The sequence below is a fragment of the Rhea americana genome, unplaced genomic scaffold (assembly GCF_003343005.1).
Source record: "Rhea americana isolate MKP2758 unplaced genomic scaffold, rheAme1 scaffold_167, whole genome shotgun sequence".
NCBI lineage: Eukaryota > Metazoa > Chordata > Aves > Rheiformes > Rheidae > Rhea > Rhea americana.
Window position 1 is genome coordinate 280,198 of NW_028185783.1, and position 25,754 is coordinate 305,951.

General features: G+C 36.2%; 1 protein-coding gene across 6 annotated transcripts in view; it reads left to right on the forward strand.

The window, feature by feature from the left end:
* Positions 1–23,519, forward strand: part of ARFIP1 (ARF interacting protein 1) — a 40,334-nt gene extending 16,815 nt beyond the window's left edge. For 3 of the 6 annotated variants that reach the window (XM_085300627.1, XM_085300628.1, XM_085300630.1), the window contains exons 4-9: positions 679–774; positions 2,265–2,374; positions 7,949–8,170; positions 11,524–11,681; positions 14,281–14,455; positions 23,096–23,519. In XM_085300627.1, the coding sequence (XP_085156753.1) occupies positions 679–774; positions 2,265–2,374; positions 7,949–8,170; positions 11,524–11,681; positions 14,281–14,455; positions 23,096–23,251 (917 nt within the window). In that variant the 3' untranslated portion in view covers positions 23,252–23,519. The remainder of the gene's footprint in view (positions 1–678; positions 775–2,264; positions 2,375–7,948; positions 8,171–11,523; positions 11,682–14,280; positions 14,456–23,095) is intronic. The other 3 variants (XM_085300631.1, XM_085300633.1, XM_085300629.1) reach the window with 2 other exon arrangements.
* The last annotated feature ends 2,235 nt before the right edge of the window (positions 23,520–25,754 follow it).

The following is a 25,754-nucleotide window of genomic DNA, read 5'->3' on the forward strand; positions in this document are numbered from 1 at the left end:
GGGTTGGTAATAGGAAAGAGTCCAAAGCTTTGAAAAGCATAATCCTAAAACAGCTTAGGGAACAATAGCAATGCAGGTCACTTAAGTGTATTTTTTAAGAGAACAAACAAATGCTGTTAAAAGTCTATTTGGGGAAGAAAATAACATGTTAACACCTAAAAGGTCTTAAGACGTTCAAGATAGGCTATTCCTGTGTATTTTGTACACATGTTTAGGGGCAAATATTAATCAAATATGTCTGAAATTGGAACAGCTTTCAGAGCCTAAGTCACCACTTAATGTTACAGCTGCCATTCAGTGGCAGTGCAGAATGAAGTTTWCCTAGAACTGAAAAATCAGCTTCCAGGTGAAGCAGCTATATGAAAAGGTTATATGGAATTTTCTGTAGTTAGTGTATGCTTTTTTCTGATGAAGCTGTCAGTTGTGTTTTCATTATTCCAAAAAGAAATTTGGCATCATGACTTAAAAAGATTAAGTCAAGAAAACTTTGAGAGATTTGTGTGAACAACTGCACCTTTTTAAAGATATTTCCATCAGAAATTCTAGTAACTTCCATAAATGCTTCTATTTACTTTGTTGCTGAATAAAATTTTTGAAAACTTGCATGTATAAAAGTGCACATTGCCTATTAATGGAAGATAATAGATTTTCATGATTAAATGTGTATCCCCTTTTCAGGTTCCTTAGCATCACCCAAATCATCTGTTATATCTCCTAGCAATGCAGCAGCTAGCAGACTGGCTGGACAAGGTTGTGACTTAATTATTCCAACAGGTATCGCAGCACTGAATGGATAACGCCCTTGTCTCTGCCAATCAATGTACTAACTTTTTCTTCCACGCTTCTAATATGATTTACTCTTATTTGGAAATATAATTTCTAGATTTTTTATGTTGATTCTTGTTTYTGGCTTTTAACAGTTCACAAAGTAATGTCTGCTTTCCTTTCGATATGCTGCTTCTTGCTCTGTTAAAACTAATCTAGCAAATCTTAATACTAGCAAACAGTAGCTAAAATAGGGGGGTAACAAAAATATTTTACTCAGGTTAAAAACAAAACTTCTGGCATTCTTTCTGCCAAAGTGGTCACATATTCCAGCAGAATAGAGTATGAGGTTAGGAATTAGGAATTTACAACACCCAAACTAGGCTTTGCCACTGACTCATTCTGCGCCTATGGGCAAATTACTTAACATTGTTGTCTCTTTCCTTCTATGTAAAAAGAGAAGTTATTCAGTTACCTCATAAAGGTGTTGAGAGGATTTAATTACTTAATGTTAGTACAGCATTTTGAAGAAGTAAAGCACTTAGTAGTGCTCCATGATAAATAAAGGAGTATCTCGAGGCATCTGAATAGATATTTTTTTTTCTAAACYCTTATTTTCATAAATAGCCTGGAAAGGCTAAGGTGACTTTAACAGTCTGTATTATTCAAAATGTGAGAAGCAGGAGTAGTCAAAATTGTACATATTAAAATGTTGCTTTAAAAAAAGAGGTAATGCTTTGCCAATCTTACTGTTCAGAATACTAGGTATTAGTTTTTCAAAATCAAAACTTAGAATCTGTGTAGAATACCATACTAGCTTGACAGCACTAAGTACTGCCAATGAATGTGTGCTGAGTGACCSTAGGTATTTTAAGCTCTTCCTTGCAATAGTTCCTTTATTACACTGGTGATTTAGAGAATTAATTTTCCCTAATGTAATGAGCCAATGAAGTTGAAATGCATAAATGGGCTGAATTTTTGGCAATGATGGATGGATGTTTTCTAGAAAGCATAACATTCATCGGAAAGGATGAAAATTTTTTTGAAAGTTTTGTATTGGCTCTGTTCTGTGATAACAGGTTGTATATGCTGATAACTTTGATTTAATGGTCTGTAGGATGTAAGCAGACTTTTAGATTGGCTAAATCCAAGAAGATATTTGACTGTAGGACTTTTAAAACATAGGTTAAGTAATAAACGTGTCTCAAAAGCTGTTTTAAGGTCAGTTAGTAAAACTCCATACATTCAGGTAAGCTTTATTATTCAGCATATTACTACATGCAAGTACTGATGTAGCAGTGCACTTTGTATCAGTTTTAAAATAACTGTTATTTATTTCTTAAGTTGATTTTGAAAATTTGGATATTCATATAAATTCTTACTAGGATTCTTTTCTGCTTTTGCATGAACAGTTGCACAAATCTTCCACACGTGATGTTTATTCCTTAAAAACAAAACAAAAACCAAAGCCTTGAGGATTTGCTTTGTGTTTGATGCAGGGGGAAGAACTCAGCAGAAGAGTGGACCTATTGTATTAGCAGATGAAGTAAAGAATCCAGCAATGGAGAAGTTGGAATTAGTGAGGAAGTGGAGCCTAAACACTTACAAGGTTTGCAGATATATGTGTGTGTGTGTGTGTGTGTGTGTGTGTGTGTGTGTGTTCTAGAAATGTTTGCTACAAATTCAGACTAAAGCTTTCAAAGTATTGTCCAGCTGTGTGAAAGAAAATAAGCTGTTGTTGCAGGAAGCATAGGCAAGTATGCGTACACAAAGCTTAATTTTCTGACCAAGTGTAATGATTTTTGTAAGTCTTTTTAAATTCATGGTGCAAAATCTTTAGGTATTACTGATATAACAAGATATGGAATGTTTTGTTTGTTATGTCTCTTTCAGCATATGGGAAGTACAGATTTCAGCAGTAATGCTTCTCATTAAATCTTTTTATTAACTTTCTTAGTTGGTAGCTTATACAATAGAATTTTAGCAAATGAAAAGGAACGTGCAAGTTCTAATACTTGTAAATCACTGTTATATTTTTGTTCTATTACCCTGACTGATTTTTTCTTAATGTTGGAGTTGTTGCTTTCTATGCATGTGCATGTGTTTTGCTTTTTTTGTGGCACTACTTTATCACTGAGGTCAATCCATTTGAATTTGGTGAAATGAAAGTGATGATAAATACAAGATGTTTAAACCACAGCAATTTGCCAGAAGTGACTCTCAAAGTCATAAGGAAGCCAAGGAGCAGTTGTCAGGGAATGGGTCGCTATCAAGGGTTCTAAACAAAGACCAGTTTTGAAAAGTACCTTTTTGTTGTGCCTGAAACAGAGGTATGGATGTGCATCAGTAGGATCTGTATCAACCCATGAAGAAATGAAGAATCTGGAAAAATCTTCTCTTGCAAAACAGAAATCTGAATCCCTGGAGCTCCAGTGTTCTTAAATGCAAATATGGACTTTCTACCCAATAAGGATGGGGAAATGGGGACAGAGACATTTTGCACACTGGTGAATGTTTATGCTGCTCTTTGTGATAGGATCTGAAGAAGCTTGCATCTTTATCTATTTCTACTTTTCATATAATTCAAATTTTGTAGCAGCTGCAGAAGTCTGTCAGTTGCTTTTCTGTGCTCTTCTGGACTATGGTCCAGTCAGCATGCAATTTAATGATACTATGCTGAGGCAGTTTTTAAAAAATTCTGTCTGTTATTTGTATGCTATTATTTCTCCAAATAAATAGGATGGGACTTGATCTTATTTTTTCTTTCTGGTGCCTTGACTGAAAGTCCCATTTGTAGAGAGAGTGATTACAAACCCACTTACGTGAAGCAGTAGCTGAGGACAAGTGAGTCTTAGATGTATATTTAGATTTTTTTTTTTTTTTTATGAAGTCTCCTTTGCGCATTGCTACCCTGAAACCTGGAATGCCATCAATTATGACATAGCAGAGATTAATGCTTCAGAAAATCAAATGGATCTCATACTGAAATCTGGAAGTTTGAAGTTGTTTCTCATGTCTGCCTCAGGAGCTGAGCTATGAATATAGGGCTTTCTTAGGAGGAATAAGATTGTTCAGAGAGAGCTTATGAATACAACTGAGCTGAGGGGGAATTATGCAGATATCCCTGGAGATGCCATACATTAACAAACACGTATCAAYTGCATATCAAAAACAGATATTTCATTTTATTAAGGCAATATTTGAGTTTGTGAGCGTACTAGCTGCCTTGGTTCTCCTTTAGAAAGGTTGTGGAATGAATTCTAGTTATCTCATAATAGCTAACATAGGTTAAAAGGTGGAAAGTAAGGAGCAGGAGTAAATGGTCAGTATAGACAAGTCAGCAGTTGAAGGCCCTGAGCATCATTCCTTCCTCTCCTCTACCCCCATCTCCAGCTGAGAACCGTGCTATTCAGTATACCAGAAGTAAATCAAGAAGTGGAGTTAGTGGAGAAGCTTGTTACAGAGGAGCTGACGTGAGTAGTTCCTCTGTCGCTGCCTCTATATCAGAGGTTGTGAAATGCAAATTATTGGATGCTAGGGACAGAATTTGGGAGGAAATAATGTTTTGTGTGCTTGCCTTAGGAGACCTTTTTTTTTTTTGGCTGTTGTCAAAGGTGGGATACTGAACTACAGTGCACACCAGTAAGGCCTTATGTTTAAAATGCACATGGTGACTCTGGAAGCATTTATGTGAAGAAGAAAGTAATGAATGAATGAATGAATAAAACTCTGCAAGGTATTTTTTGCTCCTTCAAGTTCCTGTTACTTTTGTAAGTTTTGGTAATGATGGTGGTATTGTTTGTTATTATGTAATTCATCTGCAACCTTATCATATTGCTAATAAGAGCTTGAGGGGTATGCATCTTCTTCCACTGATGTGCAAGGAAATGTGCCATTTTGTTCTTGCGTACTGGCTCTACAGAGTAAATACAAGTGAGGAACAAGAGTTACATTATTACATGGCTGCAGTGCCATAGAATATATATCCTCAAACAGTGAGACATAACAGATCTGTCTTTGGGTATTTCTTTTTCCTCCAGACTTCTCACTGGAAAGCATTTAGAATCACTGCTTGCCTTGTGAGATGACAATATATATATTTAGATATCTGGAACTCAAATTCTTAAATCAGACTTCTCAAAATCAGCTGATTCCTGTCCATGAACCTTTTTCTCATTGGCATGCAGCCTGAAATTGTCTGAAGGTTAGATGATCTATGTCTATGTCTAATCTTGGTTTATTCAAACTGAAGTTCTGTGGACTTCAGTATCACTATCAACTATCTTTCTTCTAGCTTCCTAGTGTCAGGTGCTSTCATTGATGTCAGCTGGCTCTTCCACCTTTTGGAGACGTCATGACTTAATATTTTGGTTTTTGCATTCAGAAATCATACACACCTGTGAATGAATGTTCAAGTATCCCCTTAGATGTGTTTTATGTGTCTGCCTTTCTGTCCTGCATCTATTTCTGTGGATGAGATGCAATTGCTCTTTTTTTTCTCTCTCTTTCAGCTTAGATTGCTCTTTAAAGCTACTGTTTCCAATTGAAAACTACAGGAGGTTAAGCCTGGTCTCCTTTCAAGCCAAACGATGAATTTTGATGGACTGTGTTTAATTTTAACTTCTTCCCTTAACTCATAACTTGATAAGGTTACTTTGTTGCTTTTGCAGCTACTGTGCCTCTTTACTTTCTCCTGCTCCCTAATAAGCATGAACTTCCCCAAAATGAATTACCCTTCCTTCAGTTTTCCATAATTTAGTGGCAAGAGCCTTTTCTTTGCTTTTCCCTTTTGCCATATCCTTTGAATGAGGAAGGCATTTTCTATTTATCAGTAAAACATGGGCATGAATAAGTTGCAACTCTTCTATGCTTTCAAAAAAAAATAAATTTTTTCTTTAGTTTTCATACAACTTTCTAAATTTTGAAGAAAAATAATATATCTGGCTTAAAAGTCTCTCTATAATACTGGCTTCCAGAGGGATTTTTTTATTATTATTTCTAAGGCTTGTTTATTAATGTCTCCCTCCAACTTTTAAAATGCGTAACTTAAAAATTTGTTTTTTCCTTGAGAAAGGTTTTAGATTAATCTACCTTGTGTGATTTCTCAATCTTTGAGGATCAAATTCTTATTCAAGACAATATTCTTCAAAGATACTCTCTTGAAGCAAAGCAAAACGTAATTCACAGTTGGACGTTTTCCTCTTCGTTTGCTGGTGAGAAAAAACAGCAGCTTGTATGTCTGTACTAGTACACTTAGAACCAGAAAGAATGAAAATAGATGCATCTTCTTTCTCAGCTGTTTTTTTAACCTTAATGTTCAACTTTGTATTTAGGTATATCTCAGTTTCACAAATTATACATAGCTAAATAGTCTCTCAAATCACTATATTTTTTTTTTCTCATTTGTCAGTGTTGCTTTTTTAATTCTTTTTTTCTGTAACTTCTGAAGCTAAACACATCAAAATGTTCCTTTGTTGAAAATAATTTCTTCCCTGGTAGCTTATTCTTGCTTCACAAAATTTTACCTTCTAGGACTCATTCTCTTGTGTTTTCATATGTGTATGTTTGTGTGTTTCAGCTTTTTTAGAAAACAGACAGAATTTCTTCTTTAATTCCATGGCTTGTAGTGAAATACTTATGCTCTGACCATGTTCTTTGCTCAGTTGTGATTTGCAATTTCTGTTACAGGCTTTGGGAGTAAAGGAGGGTTTGTGAGAATGATTTGTTATGTTCTCCCAAATTTCTGAATCTTAATAGCAAAATGTCTCCTAAACTTGCTGTGCTCTTTCCTGTTAGTTGGTTGAATCCAACAAAATAGCTCAAATAAGCTTTAGATTGGAAGGTAGCTATCAGTTATGATGATCTTTCTGCTTGATCATTTTTGATCTTTGTGTTTGTCAAACTTAGAACACAATTCAAACAGGTTAAAAAACTACATCTCCTCTGGATGCAAGTCAAGACTGAATTAAGCCAAATTCCTTCATTTATTCAATACAACCCTGGAAAAGCTAGTGCTTTAATGTGTTTTGGGAATGTGATTTAAAATACCATTTGGTTTCAGTTCATCTAATAAATTGAAATTTTGCACCTTGGTTCAGTCTCTTCAGAGCAGTTGCAACCTTCACCATTAAATTAATTTCCTTGTAATTCTGTTTTTAGCAGTGGTTCTTTGTATGTAACTCAGTTGTCTTTCACCTCTTGGGAGGACAGATTAACTCTGAGTGACTTAGTACAACAAATGATTCCTGCCTTACTGAGAGAAACTATAAAGCTTTGCCATGCATGTGCTTTGCAGAGGGTTTCTCCTGTGCCTCAGCAGAAGGAAACCCAAATGTGCAGTGAGGGGAACCTCACTGTCAAGTTGGGTTCAAATCTCTGGCAGAGAGGGTGCCACGGATAACTGGAATGTAGTAGCATCTTAAGCTGTCACAGCCACTGGCCAGAGGAAAGTGTCTGCAGTCTACACCTAAGAGCAGGTTTTGCTGCTCAYCACATTAATGAACTGCAAATCAGTTAAGAATTCTATTTGTGACAGGAAAGATAAAGTCTATACATGGGTGAATAGACAGTGAGAAATGCAGTTTAAGACAGCTTTATGTATTTCTCAGTAAAACTTCCCACTCAGCTTTAAACATGATGAATGCACTCCTCTTGCTGCCCGTCCTATCTTGCCCCCCCCCCCAACCCCTTTTTCAGATGTGTTTAGGATCTTTTTGGAAACTCCATAGAATAACATGGTTTATGGCTCTGGAATTGGATGGTTATTAGACAAAGCCCAAAAGATCAGAGTAGATAATTTTTATGCAGAACTGGTAATACTCCCTGTAGCTAACTTAAAAGTAGTGGGCTAAATAATTGCTTCTTGAAACTTGGTGAGATTCACCAGCCTTTAAAACAGGTAAGCGTTCTTTTAATTGAGAAACAATTAGTTATGCTCTTGGTTTGCTAACTTGAATATTCATATTAGTAGTAGTTGAGACTTGTCCAACTGTTCTTGCTGAGTCCTGATAAACTTCTAAAGAGTGTGATGTTTTTTCAGTTTGTTGTGCAAACTTATWTTGGGAGGGGTGATTGTGAAAGAATCGTGCGTAATTATATGTCCCTTGAAGCTGAAAATGGGTGTATGCTGTGCTATCTTGGATATGTTTGATTCTTTAGAGTTACTTTTTTTTTTTTTTTTCAGTGTACACGTCAGATCATCTCTGAAAAACTGGGTCGTGGCTCAAGAACAGTAGATCTGGAACTAGAAGCTCAAATAGATATATTGAGAGATAACAAAAAAAAATATGAAAATATCTTAAAACTGACACAGACATTGTCCACACAACTCTTCCAGATGGTACATACCCAAAGGCAACTTGGAGATGCGTTTGCTGACCTGAGTTTGAAATCATTGGAACTTCATGTAAGACTTTTATAGTGTTAAAAAAAAATAAAATGGCAGAGATGAAGATAAGTAATTGACTTGTTCAGGGTGTATATTAGTTAGCCACTAATTTTTCTAAACATTGTAGTTAAGAATATACATACTCTTTGTGTTAAGTTTATGTAATTCACATCAGACTATAGGAAATTACTGAAATAACTAGTTGTTAACTGTTCCTAAATGTCTGTCTTTAATTGAAGATTGGACTCAAGAAGTGACATACAGCTTTCCTTTGTATAGTGAATGCATTTTACTATTCCTTTTGCTTTTAATGAAATGCCATCAGAGGTGTGCCAGAATATTACTTCATGTCAATTATAGGATGTCTTTGGGGAATATGCCTGGGAGTAAGTAGAGTAGGGCACCTTACTTCACTTCTACATACTGAATGTGAGTACAAGATTTCTCTATAGTAAATTTAAACATTGAGCTTTCATATCAAAGTCCCTTTTTAATCAAAAATTGCTACTAGTACAACTAATCTGTATTGTTATGTTGCTAGGAGTTTTTGAGCGAGAGTCAATCTTTAGATATCTGCGTTTGAGTTATTATTCCTTGCTTTAGAATTTAACACTTGCAGTTTTTGCTGTTACTGATAATGAAAATCCCCTGTAAAAAGGGAAAAGTAGACATTGCATACAAGAAATAGTAGTTGACCTCTATGTTGATCATACTGTACTTCAAGAGATAAAGCACTTTGCTGCTACTGGAAAAAGGGTGAAGGGACTGAATGATTTGCTAAATCATAGCTGCTGAAATTACCTGTGTAGTTATTAAACTTAAAATCTCTGTCTCTTTGTTCCTCTCTTCTTGTGACTGCCTCTTCCCAGTGAGTTTGGGGAAGGGTGTGGGACTAATGCTTGCACAGAGGGATTTTTAACYGTTAGCTAGTTGGAATGATTTCCGACTCCTGCACTGGAATATGGAAATAATAATATTATAGCCTGACAGATGAAAATCTGTGGAAAATGTAGCACTTCTAACAGCTGAGCAATTAAATAATCTGCTAAAAGGAACAGAAGCGTTTTGGGTGAGCAGTGTACTTGACACAAATATGGGGCATATAGCTTGTGGTAAAGCTTACTGATTGTTGAGAAGTATGTGTTGAAGCTGGATGTTTTTTCTGAAACTCAGATYAAGTCTGACATCGTTCTCTTAAACTCTCATAAAGAATGTTTTTCCATGAATAGTTTGTAACTGCTAGTGGGAATACTGTTCTCCCAGGTTCTATCAGCGCCTTGGAATCTGTTTCAGTCATTCATCTCTTGTGTAGATTATTGAATGGGGCTGTTCATGAAAATCAAATAAAGGTTTCTGTTGCTGTAATAAAAGTTATCTAACCTTTGCCTCTTGGAGACTTGCCTGRTGTTTGTCTCTTTCCTCTCTGTGTTTTCCCTTTGTTTAATCTGTACTGTGTTGCTGGCTATAGCTTGGCCTGTGCTTGAGGGTTTGAATAGCATTGTTGCCTGTAAAACTTGGGCAAGACAAAAAGAAAAATATCWGAAAAGTTTCTCTTTTGTGTTTAGTTTGATAACATATTTGAGCAAAAAAAAAAAACTCTACAAAACTCACTGTTTAAAGATAACTTTCCTTATTTTAWGCGTGTTAACAAAATGGTATCTTAATGTGATATCTACAGAGGTTCCATATGGCACTGTATAAACTAATAGAAAGACAGTTTTGGTGGCTGATATCTCTTTTAGCACTGTTTGCTAGCTGAGAGAGCTGATTTCATGACCCTTTAAATCAAATGAAGGCTGCTGAAGTCCTGTTCTTCTTACCCTTCTCTTTTTGAAATTAGTACCGTTGCAGTCTGCAGTGGTCTGCAGTGATCTGGGTCAGTAACCAGTTGGAAAATTAATTGCAGTCTTTCCTGCATGAAGGAGAAGAGTAGGGAAACCTGCAGCTAAATGCTGCTGAAATGGGCAGTCTTACTTTCACCATTGCCTTTGTGTGCACTCCTGCTTTTTCCTTGTGCTAGTGCTTGTGTGTATAGTAGAGTATCCCAGAGAGCTAAAGCTGAAGTACAATCTTTCTTTCTTTCTTTCTTTCTTTCTTTTTTTTTTTATTATTATTATTTATTTATTTTATTTCAGCAGGATCTGTAGTGAGCTGGCTGACCATTTTTTGTCACACAAGCAGCTGAATAGCACACAGGAGATCTTGGGAATATCTTTTAGCAATGGCTTGCTCATGAAAACTTGCTGCGGGTTCTTTTTGCCTTTTTTCTGCTCCCTCAAATTGCTTCTGTTTCCTCTGCACCTCTTTTTCTAGAGGCTTCACCCCTTACTGTTGCCCACTAACCTTAACCTCGAGATGCGGTTAATGTTAACAAGAAACATCATTTGGCTTTGGTGTTTATGTTTTAGATAGATTAAAGGAAACTGAGGGAATACAGCATTTCTGAGTCAGTTGTTGGCAGTGTGCAAACCTAAAAGACCAAGTTCCAGATATGACTGTGATGTGTTTTACAACCAGAAATCGTACTTTTTTTTTGAGAACTCCATCTGTTGAATGTGAAGATGCCATATGGATGACATAAAATAATCACGCTTGTTTGGCATCTATGCATTAAGAAAATCTTTGCARCCTTGGTCAGTCTTGCACTTTTAAAAGCAAAAAAGATGGAAAAATCAAGAACAAAGATGTATCCRAATGTGACTGAAATGCCTTGGAAAYAGTGGAAATATCTTTGCCTTTGCAAATTTATGGCTAATCTACCTTACTGGTTTTATTTGCTATCCATTATAGTGCTCTACTTTTCAGTTACTTACAACCTATCAGTTATTTACAGCCTATTAAAATGTGGCAGATCCTTTTATTTTATTTATTTATTTATTTTTGCAATGCTCTTTTCTGGAAAGCAAGAATAAAACTTGCTAACTAATTAATACTGTGTGCCCTTGTGAATTTAGTTGTACTACTGTATTTAATGTGGTAGTGTCTCTGTTGGTATTAGAACKTTTCCTAGACAACTACATAGGAGATGCTGGATTAAAACCGCATTGAATCACAATGTAAAGATTTGATTAGCACTTACTTTACAGTGACATTAMAGGCTTTTCAGTTCAGACTAAAATACCATCACTTGTGGCATCAAAATTGGAAAMTATTTTTTTACTGATACTGGAGGAATTTCACAAAAGCTGTGAACTGAATATTGCATTGAAGTCRTATCTGTTTAATCATAACCATACTTAAGCAGAAGTGACAAAACTTCCACATCTATGTTGTCATTTTTTTTATATKGTTACTGATGAATGTTATGATTTGAAATGATATACAGTTTTGTTTTTGTTCTGTTTTTTCTTCTCTGCTTTCTTTTTTTATAGGAGGAGTTTGGCTACAATGCAGATACTCAGAAACTTCTAGCTAAAAATGGAGAAACTCTTCTTGGGGCTATTAACTTTTTTATTGCCAGTGTGAATACATTGGTGAATAAAACAATTGAGGACACATTATTGACTGTGAAACAATATGAAAGTGCCAGGTAGCTATTCTATGTCTAGCTATTTTCATAACAACTTAATCTTCAAGAAAAAACTTTTTATTATCAGTTTTGTCCTTGTATTTGAACAGCTAATAGTTTTTTAAAAAAGTAGATGTAACACAACTCTCATAATCAAGATTTATAGTCAACTGTTTCATTGTACTTATCTTTAAATGTTTTGTAAACTTTCTGTTGTAGACTTGATTTTATTTATTAGCTTTATAGGTCTCTATTCTTTTTTTCCTGCCTGCTAGGATAAGGTGATTTTCTAAAAAGAAAAACAGTGCAAAGCTAAGCCCTGTATCTAACTATATTGTAATAAGTGAAGTAATCTCTCTGACTGAAAAACATTAATCCTTGAACTTCAGTTTTATGTAGAAGTTGCAGGTCCCATTTGGGCCAGGAAGAGTGAAAAAGAAACTCCCTAGTGGCAGAATAGTATCTAGTATAGGTTGTGTGCCCTGGAGAAGATTACTTTACTCRGGGTATTACAAAGTATTCCAAACCGGGTTCCTTCCTGCCAGGGTTTAAACTTGTGGTCCGTGCTGGAACAGGTTCCATTCTGACATTCAGTTCCACTTAATTGGATGCAAATTTCTGTGTAATTTTCTGAAAGGATAGTTGCAAATGACTKGCATTTTTAATTTCTCCCCCTCTATTTTTTTCATTGTTCTGTTATTCTAGTGCTTCATTTATAAGCAAATTAGTTTTAAGTTATTACTATGATATATCCGAATATTGAAAGAAGGCAAGATTAACCTGGAAGTGAAGTATTGTCAACATTTTTTTTAAGAAATGCAAAAATTAGTATACACATTTTCCAGATATTTCCTTGAAAATGTATGCAGAGTATGTCTGCTAAGAGTTCTTGGCAGTCCTCCTGACTACGTGGTTCTTTCCTCTTGAAATAATTTTGTTAGTTCTTATTAGTGATTCTACCACCAAGTGAAAAGCTGTGTTTTTTGTTTTTTATTTTGTTTTTTTTTTAATTGGCTTCTATCACCTGCGGGTATGCTGGATTCCACTGTTTTAAAACTGTAAAGATGTATAGGAGGAAAAGTGAGGTTTTGGGTAGGACTGACCCTGGAGTGATTTCTGACTACTGTCAGTTGCTTTACCTGTTCAAGTGCTAGAGCAAAGGAGCACAAGTGGTGTAGAAACAAACTGGTGGCAGTTCAAGGTTGTTACTACATTTCTGTCTCACGGCCTCATCCACTTGCATGTTTTTTTTTTGTTTTTATTATTTTTTAGTATAAAAATATCTTAATACTTGGCAAGGATCCGGAATTCAGCAGTTGTGTGTAACACTGGGAAGTAGAAGGTCTAAGACTATTGAATTCAGCAGTATGGTCTTTACRCTACTAACATTCCATAGGCACTTCTCCCACTTACAGATGCTGTAATGTGTTTTTTTGATGGATAGAAAGCATATCTCTACCTTCAAAAACATTTTTAAGACAATGTAAGACTAGAAATGACTTACACTTTACAAAAATACAAATATGGGATTTTTTTGCCCCAAAAGGAGGAAAATTGATTTTTTTTTCCTTATTGAAACAGAGCAGATATGATTGATTCATTTTGATTCATGAAATAAAATAGTACAGTCTAATATGGAAGGATATCAAGGAGGCTTATTATTATTTTTTTTAATAGTGGGATACAAAGGCTATTTAGGTCAACTAGAGTGATGTCTGGTATCTTCAGGCAAGAGAAGACTTTAATATAATTTCAATTTCATTTTTGCTAGTAGTGACTAAGAACAGAATTACTTACTCCATGTTTTCCAGTGTTTCTCTTTAGCTTCTACTGCTGATTTTAGTGGTGGAGAGAACAAGAGTAAATGAAAAATACTTTTTAATTTGTCTTACTTAGAAGTAGGATATATGTCTTTGTGGCAGTGTTCTCTTATTCTTACCAAGCTATGATACTTAGCCTTCTGTCTTTCTTTTCCCTTATCTCCTTCGGTGGTGGTCGTGATCTAGAGTATCTGGCTTCCCTTGGTACGTAAGCTAGGCTTGCAGTCGAGTATAAGCAATGAGGCATGCAGCCTGTAGGGTAGACAAGTTCTCCCACAACTATTTGTGGAGGAGTTGTTGAACAGTCGCCACAAAAGCATGCAAAGAAACCTAGGACATGCTGCGAGAGCCTTGGGACAGAAATCGATGGAACCGAGCCATTGCTCACTATTGCTGCGAGGGGGACGCCCTTCTCTTGCTGCTTGCCTTGCTCTTGCTGTCAGCCCTTTACTGAACTGATTGAACAGTAGGGGAGAGAAAAGAAAATAGCTTTATTTGACTTAATTAATGAAGATGTTGAAGGAAGGGGTCTGAACTCAGAAGCCAAGATAAAACAGAACGGGCTCRTGGCTGAGGTGGAAATAGAAGAAGATAGTTGAGGAAGTACTATGCAATTTTCATAAGGGATTTTTTCTTGATGAATGGGAGGAAAGAAGTTGCCCAGGTCTTGTTTTATTTATTTATTTTTTCATGCTTGTGACTATTCTGTTTATCTTTAATTGTAATTGGCCCTGTATGTGAGGTCTATTTTGAGACGCTTTGCCTTTAGACTTTTTTTTTCTCACCTTTTTTCTTCTCAGGATTGAATATGATGCCTATCGAACAGATCTAGAAGAGCTGAATCTTGGCCCTCGTGATGCAAACACTCTACCAAAGATTGAGCAATCACAACAACTGTTTCAAATGCATAAAGAGAAATATGATAAAATGCGTAATGATGTATCTATCAAATTGAAATTTTTGGAAGAAAATAAGGTAAGTTACAACGTAACTTTGGATGTTGTGCTAAGGAATTTTGTATTGTTAGTTTCTGGTTTGCTACAAGTAGTTTACATATTAGATCTTAAAATATGTTTTAAATTAAAAGTAGAGGAAGCAAAGAAAATAAAGTAAATTTTCTGAGTTCTTGATGCATTACTGGAGGATAGACATTTAGAGCAGGAAATTTCAAGTGTCACCCATGAAGCTGCTGGACTGCAAAGGGCAAACATTATGGAGGTAGGTTTCTTGATAGTATGGGAGGATTCAAGTATGTAAAAGCATCACTACAGCACTTTATCACACTTAATCATCAATTGAGTCATAACTGCTGATTCAAGACTGAGTAACATTTACATGTTTGGCAACACTGCAATGGAAAATATGCACAAAGGAAGTGAGAACAGTGAAGACACTTGAAAATGAAGCCTTTTCCAAAATAATAAAATAACCTTCTTTGAGAGATCCAGCTTTCTGTAGTTAGCATCCTTATAGTTGCATAAGCTGAGCTTTTAAACTTGGTTTGAGAATGGGGGGAGTGTTTTTTTGTTTTCTGAACACATCCCTCCCAACTACACCTTTTCTCTGTACCCCTATTATCACTGAATCTCTATTATTCTGTCCACTGGAAAAAGTACAGTTATTGTACAGAATGTATTTATAAACGGTTGTTGATTAAATAAGTATATTGTTTCTCATTAAGTACAGAAATCATGGTCTTTATGAATGTGGTTCACACTGATAGCACATGAAATGATTATAATCCTTCTCTATGACTGTATTTGCTATGTGTTTAGAGGGAGGAAAATAACTATCATTTATATAGAGACTAGTTTGTCAGTTTGTTCATGTCTAGCAGTGGATTAATTCATGTATTGCAAGATCTGTCTGTTAGAGAATATTGGCTTGACCCCAGAACAACAACAGTAGCAAACCATACTTGCTTGAAAGCCTTTCAAACTTTAACGTAAAACCATAGCTATGGACTAAACAAATTAAAATGGAATATTCTGAATTAGTAATATAACCACATAGTGAGTTGTATCAACCATTTAAAATAAAGGTGGAGGAATGGGAAGAAACATGGATCATCAGCCAATGAGAAGAGTAGGGGGAAAAGCAGAGGGAAAAGATACTTTCAATGCACTTTTTGTTTTCCAAAACAATAAAYACTGAAAACGTAATTCCTGAATGCTATTGCTGTATGTAGGCATTTGCATTAGGACTGTGGTTCTGAGATCACACAGCATTTAGCACATTCAGAATTGATGATCAAATTATCAGTTGATTTAAAAACTGGTATTTATTGAATTTCATTTGTTATTTTTGCTGAAGTTTTAGCCCATTAACTTGCAAATGGAAAAATCCATAATGAAAGTCATTTTTTTGGACAAGCTGAAATTGGATCTAAATGCCAATACATATTTTTAAGCTGGTAAATGATTAAAAATGAGTTTTGAGACTATGTTAGGTTGAAAACAGGTATACTGAAAGTCTCTGCTTTGGGGGCTTTTTTCCTTCATTTTCTTCCTCTAGTACRTTACTTGTTACTAACACAATTTTGTATGTTGAAAGAAATAGTTTGGTCTTCCCAGTTCATATCTGTACTGGAACTCTGATCCTTAAGTTTAAAGCAGTCACTTGCTCTACTTTCTCTTGATTTGCATTAACTATATTGCAGACTGATCAATTTTTGTCTATACAAATACAATACTGCTTTGAAGTGAAAGCATTTTACTTCTATCTTGCTTCACAAAACCCCCTTAAAAATTTTTATTAAATTAGTTTAGGGAACACTAATGAAGTTTTCTTCCTATTGACAACGTTGGATTAGATCAAGAATACTGTTGGTAGTCACAGCCTACAAATTCTCTTTCTGAAAGAGATTGTTTTTTCCTTCCTGCTTTTTTAAAAAGATGRATAGAGGGGGCTTTCACATCCTTAAGCCTTTTCATCACTGCTTGACATTTCTCAGTTCTGACATTTGGGATGAAGGGCTTATGTAGTTCTGTTCAAGTAAAGTATAGAAGGTCTTCCTTCCTATATAGTCAAATACTGGCTTAAATATAGTTCTCTAGTGAGAGCTTCAGTCAAGCAAGTCTCACTTTGGTGTTTTTTATTTATTACTTAGGCTCTTCCAAAATATATACTATATATCTTAATCCTAAGTTTATTTTTTTGTGCGTCAGTGTATTTTGCCAGACTGCATCTTGTCTGAGATGGCCTCTGTTCTTTRATTGCTGAAAATACTTCCTGGAGTGATTATCAGAGATTTTTTTCTTACTAATCTGAAATTTTCTTTTTCTGRTATCAACCATTTTCTTTATCAATATCAGCAAAAGGGAGCTCCTGTTAGACTTCATGGTCCTGCAACTAGTGTGAAGAAGTCGAAATGCCCAAAGAATTTGCAAGAAAACTATGTAATCATTATAAGCATTAATTTTAGCTACGTAAAAAATGTATGYGTTGACCTTAAGGCGCCTGGATTTTTTTAATATTAGAAGATTATTAACTGTATGATCAATAAGTATAGGAATTAAATTTTCATTTCAGTTGGATTTAATAATCTCTGGTCTACTCTTTACCAAGGGTATTTCATAACAATTGCTGTGACCCGTTGTACTTTCAACTTCTATAAATACCATGTATGCCTAAGGTGAGGGAGGAGAAAAAGGAGGAATAGCACAATGGGTAAGGCTGTGTGTGTGTGTGTAACCCAGCTGCTTCAGCTGCTGGAGCAGTGCGCTGTTCAGGAGGTGCTTGAATTGAAGACAGCATATGATGTTGCACTTCCAGGTGGAAGGGTGATTTTGATATTGTTCATAAGTCATTACAGTAATGCCAAGGAGGGTGTTACCCTTTGATATGCTCCCTGGTAACAGGAACTAACATGTGAGCGTGTGTGTTTGTGTGTGTGTTTGTCCATCTCCAGGAACAGATGTGTGCTGGTGCCATTTTAATGGAAGGGGAGATCAAAATAAAGGAAGATCTCATTGACAAAATACTGTTTTACTGAGTGACTCGCCAAGGGCCACCTTTGTAGTCTGCTGTCTTGAAAAGTCCATGTTGTTGCAGGCTTATTGCATGCAAAGCAAATAACAGGATGTGGGTAGCTGTATCAAGCAAAGCTGGGCTTTAATGTGCTCAAATTAAGCTATACTACAACATATAATTCTCTACTCACAACTTTATCAATGCATGTTGTCATGGTGCTGAATCCAGACATGCAGACTGGTATTTGTTCTGAATCTCACTAGCAAAGCCTTTTTAGGTAAGAAAATGTTACTGGTAGTCATAATTTTCTATTGTGGATTGTAAACCCTTTGGGCTTAGGCATTTATATATTTATATTTTATATATTGGTACAATGTAGCCTCAAGCTTAGTTGTTCTTAGACATTTCTGGGTTAAAAACTTAATTGTGTAATGAAAGCTTGCCAAAGAAATGCAATATAGAATTTAATTTTAGATTAGGTAAATCAGTTCATGAATGTCTCCCAATAAATATATAGTTTTAGTCTGACCAATATTAAAAAATCATTTTTTTTCTAATCTGACAAATGAATGTCAAAACAGGATCAGCAATCCTACATGTTTTTAGTAAATCTACCTCCACTAGATCTACTCAAACATGTTCCCACTCAAAAGTTTTGYCCCATATTTGGTTAACTATGGCAGATGAGGAGAGCAGAGAAAACTGGGAGGTGCATTCTGGCTGTCACTGCAAAGGAACTATAAATCCAGTTTAACTGGCTCGTGTACATGATGGCTGTGTCGCTTTAAATGTCATAAAATAGCCATTAGCTATGCAGCCCTAGGTTTAGAGGGGGAGAAATCACCTGGTTGGAGTCCCTGTGTCTGGGCTGGGTTCGTATTTTAACRTTTCATTCAAAGTCCAAAGAAGTTCAGAGAGCTGTTACAGCAAAGCTGGGGTTGAAAGTTTGTGTCTGCAAAAGCAAGGTACACAAGGTCCCCATTTGCTTTCTTTATAACATTTGATCTTGAAGTTAACACTGAATTTCCTGTATTTATTATAGAAGAAATCCAAATATGACCTCCAAAGCCATAGCATTGCCTTAGTTCTAGTGAGAGTGAAGATGCAGGGAAATAGAAAGGATATCCTTAGAAACTAGCTAAATCTAAGCTTTTAACTTGGTTTGTGTTCATGTTGCCTCTGTTTTTGCTGCTATATTGGTGCTATCCGCAGCTGGCAGAGTTCTGTAGAAGGCTGTGGCATTAGACAGCAAGTCTGAGAATTGCTGTAAACAAAATCTGTAGTTTTTTCCCTTCCCCCCCCCCCTTTAAAGACAGTGGCCTGTTCTTAGCTTAAAGATATCTGCTGTTGAAAAACTTTTGAAAAATATGTTTGAGAAAGGAAAACTGCTGTTCACTTAYGCACTTGAAAAATGTCAAGTATCATCCTATGTTAAGTAAATTGGATATACGTGTGTGAGGAGGAGTCTGTTTAAATGTTTACTTTTACAAATATAAGCAATGCACAATCTAATGGAAACCTGTAATAATGCAACAACATCAGGTGACTTCAAATGAAAATTGTTAGGGGAAAGGTTTGTGGTAGTTGCGAGGAGGTATGGACTGACAAAGATGAAAGCAGTCTTGGGTAACTGGGAACATTCAGACTAGGTTGAATGAGAAGAATGTGAGGAAACATGCAGTTAACTTGTGTATCTGTTGTACCACAGAAAATACAGTGTGAGGGGAGGGGGAGAACAATATTTGAACAGAGATGAAGCTAGATTATCCAGAGGAAATGTGAAAATCTAGAGCCAACCTACGGTATCCCCTGTGTGTGAAATTTAAGTCTTTAGGGAGTGCATTTTTAATGTTTAYTTACAGAGTTCAGTTTTTCTTTATTAGATTAATTTTGTCGAGACTATTATGGAGCTCTTCCTCAACTCATTAGTAGGAACAAATAAGTACATACAGCCCATTAACAAGGTCCAGTATTTTTAAGTGATGTTCAACTACAAGAATTGTGGGGTTTTCTGACAGGCATGTTAGTCATATGTTGGAACATGTATTTTAGCAACTTAGTGTTAACATTCTTCTAGTGTAAGGCAGATCTTTAAATGCTCRTTTACTGGAATAGGTGCTGCTATTCGGTGCTAAAGATCTGGCTTCTAGTGCTGTAGTCTGACAGTGACTTTAAGGCCTAGGTTTTGAGACCTACATTTGCTTTGCTGAGGGGAAAGAAAAAAGGGGGGGGGGAGTCCCTTCCTCTTCTGTCTGCCTTCCCCCACATTGCCTTCCCTGTGCTTACAAAAGTGTTTTTGCAGCTGTGCAGRGAATCAGATCAGGGAACTGATCCAGGTTAAAGCAAATGTGTTGTTGTCAGGTTAGTTCTCATCTAGATCTGTTCCGTGATCCAGCTGGCTGCAAAACTGTGTTTTGCCAACACAAGTCTAAGGTGAAATGTAGTGTGGAAGTAGGAATCAGTGGCTGGATGTGGAAGTGGGCAAGGCTAAGACTTTTTGATAGGGTAACTGAGTAGCTTTGAAGTGAGCTTTTAGTGAATATTTGGAGTCCTTTCTTTAGCTTCAATTGCTGCTTTTTTTGCAGCGCGTATCAGGTGATGTGAGATGTTACTACTTCTCCCTTCTCATCTCTTAGCTGGCTGCTGCTTCATAGTAGAGCTGGGGTTCACTGARTAATCGGCTTCTGAAGGAGGATGACAGAAGAAGAAATATCTTGAACCTCTGCAACAAGTTTGCTTGGTGATAGATTTTTTTCATAAAATGAAGTAGTCGACAAAAACAAARCAAGCCAGTCCAAATCATCTGACTGTATGCTTTCTTTTCTTGAAAGCATGTGCATATGTTATGGCCGAGTGAATTTATAACATTCACAGAAGATATCTGAGAAGTTCACGGAACTTTCATTTTAAAAGTTGCCCTAATGAAATGACAAATTTGGTTGCAAATTCATGAACTGAAGTTAGGAGGGAGGTTTGATTGCCCATGCTATGTATTAGTTCCTATAAGCAATATGAATAAAACTCTTAGTATTTTTAACATATGCTAAAATAGTGAGTGTACATCTGTATAAAATTCATATCATGAATTGTCTGAAATATTGCTGATTGATTGAAAGGATCTACTTGAAAAGAGCCATAGTGCTATATTTTTTGCACTCTACATTTTTAAAAACTAGCSTTTTGTGTTGCAGTGATGTTTTTACTTGAATGACCCAGTACAACTTTGGGGATGAGAATACATATTWATATATAATTACGTTTATATACATATTAATATGCATTCACCTACAAAGTGAGAATAAGGCGTCTTTCATGACTGAGAAAAGCTGAGCTATGTTGAATAAACGTATTTAGCTACATTTTTCATCTCCTAAATGTTAAAATGTCAGTACAGGATGATCTTTGTAGTCTGTTATTGTAAAAACATTTTTCCAAGTTACGATGTGCACTCTAGACTCCTTTATAGCTGTACTCACTTCTTATGATGATTTTTGTCTTGGAGAGTCTTCTTATGGAAGAACCTGTCATTTTTCCAGTTTTAACTGGGAGGAGGGAGGAAACCTGTTTTTTGGATAGGTGTTWAATTAGCCTGAATTATTAGAGGAGAAAACACAGTAGTACCAGTTTTCAAATTGTCAAAGCAACTTAGGTTAAAAGTGAGTCACTGAAGAGAGCTTATCACTTCAACAGGATACTAAGGTCTGTAAAGTTGTAATTTTATAGGGAAAACTTAATTCATGAAATGAGTATCCAGTAAAAAAAAATTATTGTGTACTCATAAAAACAAATAGGAGCTTTTAGTGCTAAAACGTCTTTATATACAACTGTGTATAGGTGTGTACAGACACCTGTGTGCTACACATGTAACACCTGTGTGCTACACATGTAACACCTGTGTGCTACACATGTAACACCTGTGTGCTACACATGTAACACCTGTGTATGTATTTGAAGTTCCCGGTTGGTTATAATATGAGATTCTGATCTCATTGAAAAGTCTCATACTCTAAGACAAATGTTTCTGAAATTAATCATGTGACACTTTTTCGAAAAATATGTACTGTTCTTGCGTAGTTTTATTTCTGTTCTGTGCTTGAATTGAATTCCTATAAAATTATTTGGAAGCTGGTTGTGAGACCCACATTGTACCACTGACTTCAGAACGAGTCCACATGGATGTGCAATATGTTGATAGCATGCTAGTTTTAAACTTGGAGAGAGGACACTATGCTTTGTCAACCTAAAAGAAAAAGGAAACATTGTGGTATGATTTACATGTTGCATTTCTTTTTGAGTTTRTCTAATAGTTTTCTGCAACTAGGGATCTTGATTTTTTTCTCAAAAGTATTCTTTATTTTAAAAAGCATATTATTGTACTTTGTGTCATATGCTGTTGATGAGACACACACRTCTAGTGTGGGTTCTTCCTCAGCTGTATAGTGTTTATCATCCAACAAAAGTTAATTAGGCAGGCTGTAAATACACTTTTAAAGACTTTCTTTTTTTCATTTGAGATCTTAAATGATGGCAAGTACATCTGTATTGAGTTGCATGCATTTCAGAAAAGCATATTACCTAAACGACCTATTAAAACAAGGATAGTCAACTGGCAGGCATAGGCCAAACCAGGTCAGGGGACAGTTTTGCTCTGTCGCATGCCAAGAATAGACTGCTGCCTGCCTGCTGCACTGACCACGGTGGTGTGCCTCGAGCAGAGGAAGTTTGGAGTCTAAAGCTGCTGCCTGACACTTCCTCCCTGTGGGCCCAGGCGGCTGCTCCCTTCTCTCCTGTGCTGGATAACTGGTATCAGGTTCAGGATCATCTGATCTGGAAGCTGGCATAGGGCCGCTGCGTTCGGAGCAGGACTTTCTGGCACAAGAACAGGGTTGCGCTGGGCAGAGGGTTGATGCTGATCATCTACAACTTCAGATATGTAGCGGTGCGCTATCATGAAAACGTAACTCTTAACTTTGCTWGGACTTCATCAGCGCGGACTAGACAGGAGGAGCAGCACAAGGACATCCTCAGCTGCTGCTGTGCTGCTCTTCCCCAAGTTTTAGGTATTGCTATGAGCAGTGTTTCACACTACTCTGCACGAATGTTATAACCAAGATACTGACCAGGTTCTGTAAAGAATCCTGCGTTATGGGAGATGGGCTAGGAACACTGCTGGGAAAAGAACCTCTGTTTCATTTGACTTGAGTATGTGAGAGCTAGAAAATAGCAGCTCTCTGCAGGGGGCAAATAAATGAACTATATACTTTGATAATGCATTTATTGTGTATACTGTCTCAGGGAAGTTGATTTGACCTGTTAGTATGATATTAAACAGAGATTTGGCATCTAATTTCAAGGAATTGTTCTACTTCTGTAATAGAGTATCTGATAATAGTATGCTGTTCAGTGAATTTATCTGGTCAGTRCTTACTGAGTTGGTACTGACCCTTAAGTATATTTTATAAAATGATTCGTAATTTTTAATGTTACAGAATTTTATATTTGCCTGAAGTTTCTAAACAGTTGTAATTCTATATGAAGTCTGAGCATCTCGAATGAATAAAGTTCAGAGTTTTGTTGTGATTGACCTGCCAAGCTATTAACATCTGCCTCTTCATCTTAACCGATCTCTGTCCTTGCCTGCAGGTTAAGGTGTTGCACAATCAGCTCGTTCTGTTCCACAACGCTATCGCAGCATACTTTGCTGGGAATCAAAAGCAGCTCGAACAGACACTTAAACAGTTCCACATCAAATTGAAAACTCCTGGAGTAGATGCTCCATCCTGGCTTGAAGAACAGTAATCAGATCRGAGAAGAGGACCCAATGTTATCAGAAAATCTGTAAATCTAATAAGAATTAAGGTTTGGGGTTGAAGGACTGTTGTAGTGATTCTTGCACAGACAGCTTTAATTTTTTTCCCCCCTTTTATAATACTGTAAAACTGAATTTCTTGGGAAAGTGGGTGACTTCAAGGTAACCAAACATAATTTGTGTCATTTCAAGTGTAGAGCACTCCTTTTTTGTATGTGAAGGTTGGTGGTTATTTCTGTAGTTGGGATGGGGGAGGGTGGGAGGGGAAAGAAAACTATTATAAATTTGCACTGACAAATGATGTTTGTGATTTCTGGTCATTATGGTGGCTAGTCAGAATATTTCCAAATGGAGGTTTACATGATTTGTACCAACATCTGATATTTTGTATATGAATATAGAAAACATCTTTAAGTGTCATGTGACTTTTWAAAAGGAAAGAGTTAAAAGAATATTTTGCAGATTAATAATATAAGGCCTGTGTGCAGTACTTGCATAAAGGCAACAGCTGTAGCAGATGGCTCATTGGTTAGTGGAATTGCAGCAAATGCCTTTTAAAAAGGTTTACCTTTCCATCATAGGTTTAACAAAAAAGAAAAAGAAAACACTAAAGCAAGAATTACTGTCAGTCTGAGGCTTCTAAGCACACATTTTAGCTTTGCACCAAGCGGTTTGCTGAGTGAGGCCAACTATATGATTTACTAATTTCATTTTAAACTTTACTTTCTCTATGAAACAAATACCGTACTAGCCTTAAATCACAAGTATGTGCCTTTTTATAAGATAATGTTTTCAACCAATGTACATAATCCAAGAACTCTTTCAACATAATGCTTTGTCAGTTCCCAGCAAGGGAAAGGAGACTGTATATGCTATGTTTCTTTGTACACGTAGAGCAAATTAAAGCTTTAGTTAACCTTCATGGACAGATACAATTTTGAGAGAGGAAATAGGGCCAGTATGATTTTTCTTTTAATTGAAAAGCATACTTCAATGACAGGGGTAACATGGAGGATATATTTTTTTTTATTTCTCCATCAACAGTGTAGTCTTTATTAAATGTAAAGTTCTATATGTCAATTTTATCATAGACATTTTAAATTCAATATATTGGAGTCCTCATTTGCACATGTTAAATTGCTTTGTGTTTTGTTAAGTAAAATGAAATACTTCAAATATGTTATTTACAACTGTGTGGATTGTATGATTTATGTACTGTATGTTCAAATGCCTTTCAGCTGACATTCTTAAAGTTTCCAGTGCTTAACACAACTGTAATGTAACTGTAAATCAAACATTTTTAATCATTCCTCATTAAATTCATGGTCTGACAGAGCCTTCCTTATTTTTTTCTTGTTCTGTCAGAATATCTTGTAATAGTTCATTTACATTCCCCGGAATGTAYGTCCTTTGTGAATTTTGTATTCATATTAAAGGTGTTTGCTGCAGTCAAGCTTCCTTGACTTTTAACGGTTAAGAGCAGAACTCAGCCTCTGCMGTGAAAGCTCAGTCCTGTTTCTCCAGGTTCCCACCCCTGCCCCAAAACTGCTGGCAAAGCAACACTGGGTTATAAATATGATGCTATTCTTCTATCCCAGGGTGATTTAATAGAGTAGCTGAAGTCAAATTGAAATGCATAGTGAAACAAGTCTTTCAATAGAGGTACATTCTTCACTTAAACTTCTAAAGGTAATTTCATTGTATTTACAACTTTGCAGAGTCCGTGGCTTCCACTGTGTCTGAATGTTGTCGTGTGTATGAATGATGGTACAAGTAAGAGGCTAGCTGTGTAACTGTACAGTTGACCTGGACGGTGCAGAGATGAGCAGCATCACAGCAGGGATAAGGAATGCAAACCTGCTGGCTGCAACTGAAATTCAACTTTCAGAACACCATGGCAAAAAGCTGCGTAGGGAACATGGGCTCTTGGCTTCTGTCTGCGTTCATGGTCCCTGTTCTGCCAAGGGTGTTACAGCACAGAAAGAAACGATCTGTTAGAAGGGGGACGAGCAAACTCGAATCTGAAATTCCCTTCTGCAGGGATGACCTGTCTTGTGGCACTGTGTAACCCTCAAACTTCTGCAATGGCTTAAAACCACTAATACACGCTCCAATGAAGAGGAGGTTGGACAAAAGAGGTAACTGGCTGGGATCTCTCTCTCTGTGGCTGGTATGTAGTTTTTAATATCGGTGAGAAGGAAGAATTACTTGTGTTTTGGTCAGTGAACCAGTTGTTCCAAGTGACTGTTTCAGTGAGGATTCTGTGCTCAGTTGTCAGTAGGATATTAAATTGACTTCCTTGTTTAGTCTCCTGTTCAAGTCTATGTGCTTATGAAACTTTAAACTCATATTTGATAATCAAACCTAACTCTTTAAAATCTAACAAATTTTAGAAATTTCTGCTTCTGGAGATAAGAACATGTTTCCACAGCTTCCAATTGGTTCCAATGGTTGTCAGATTTCCCTACACTAAGGAAAATAAACTGCACATCT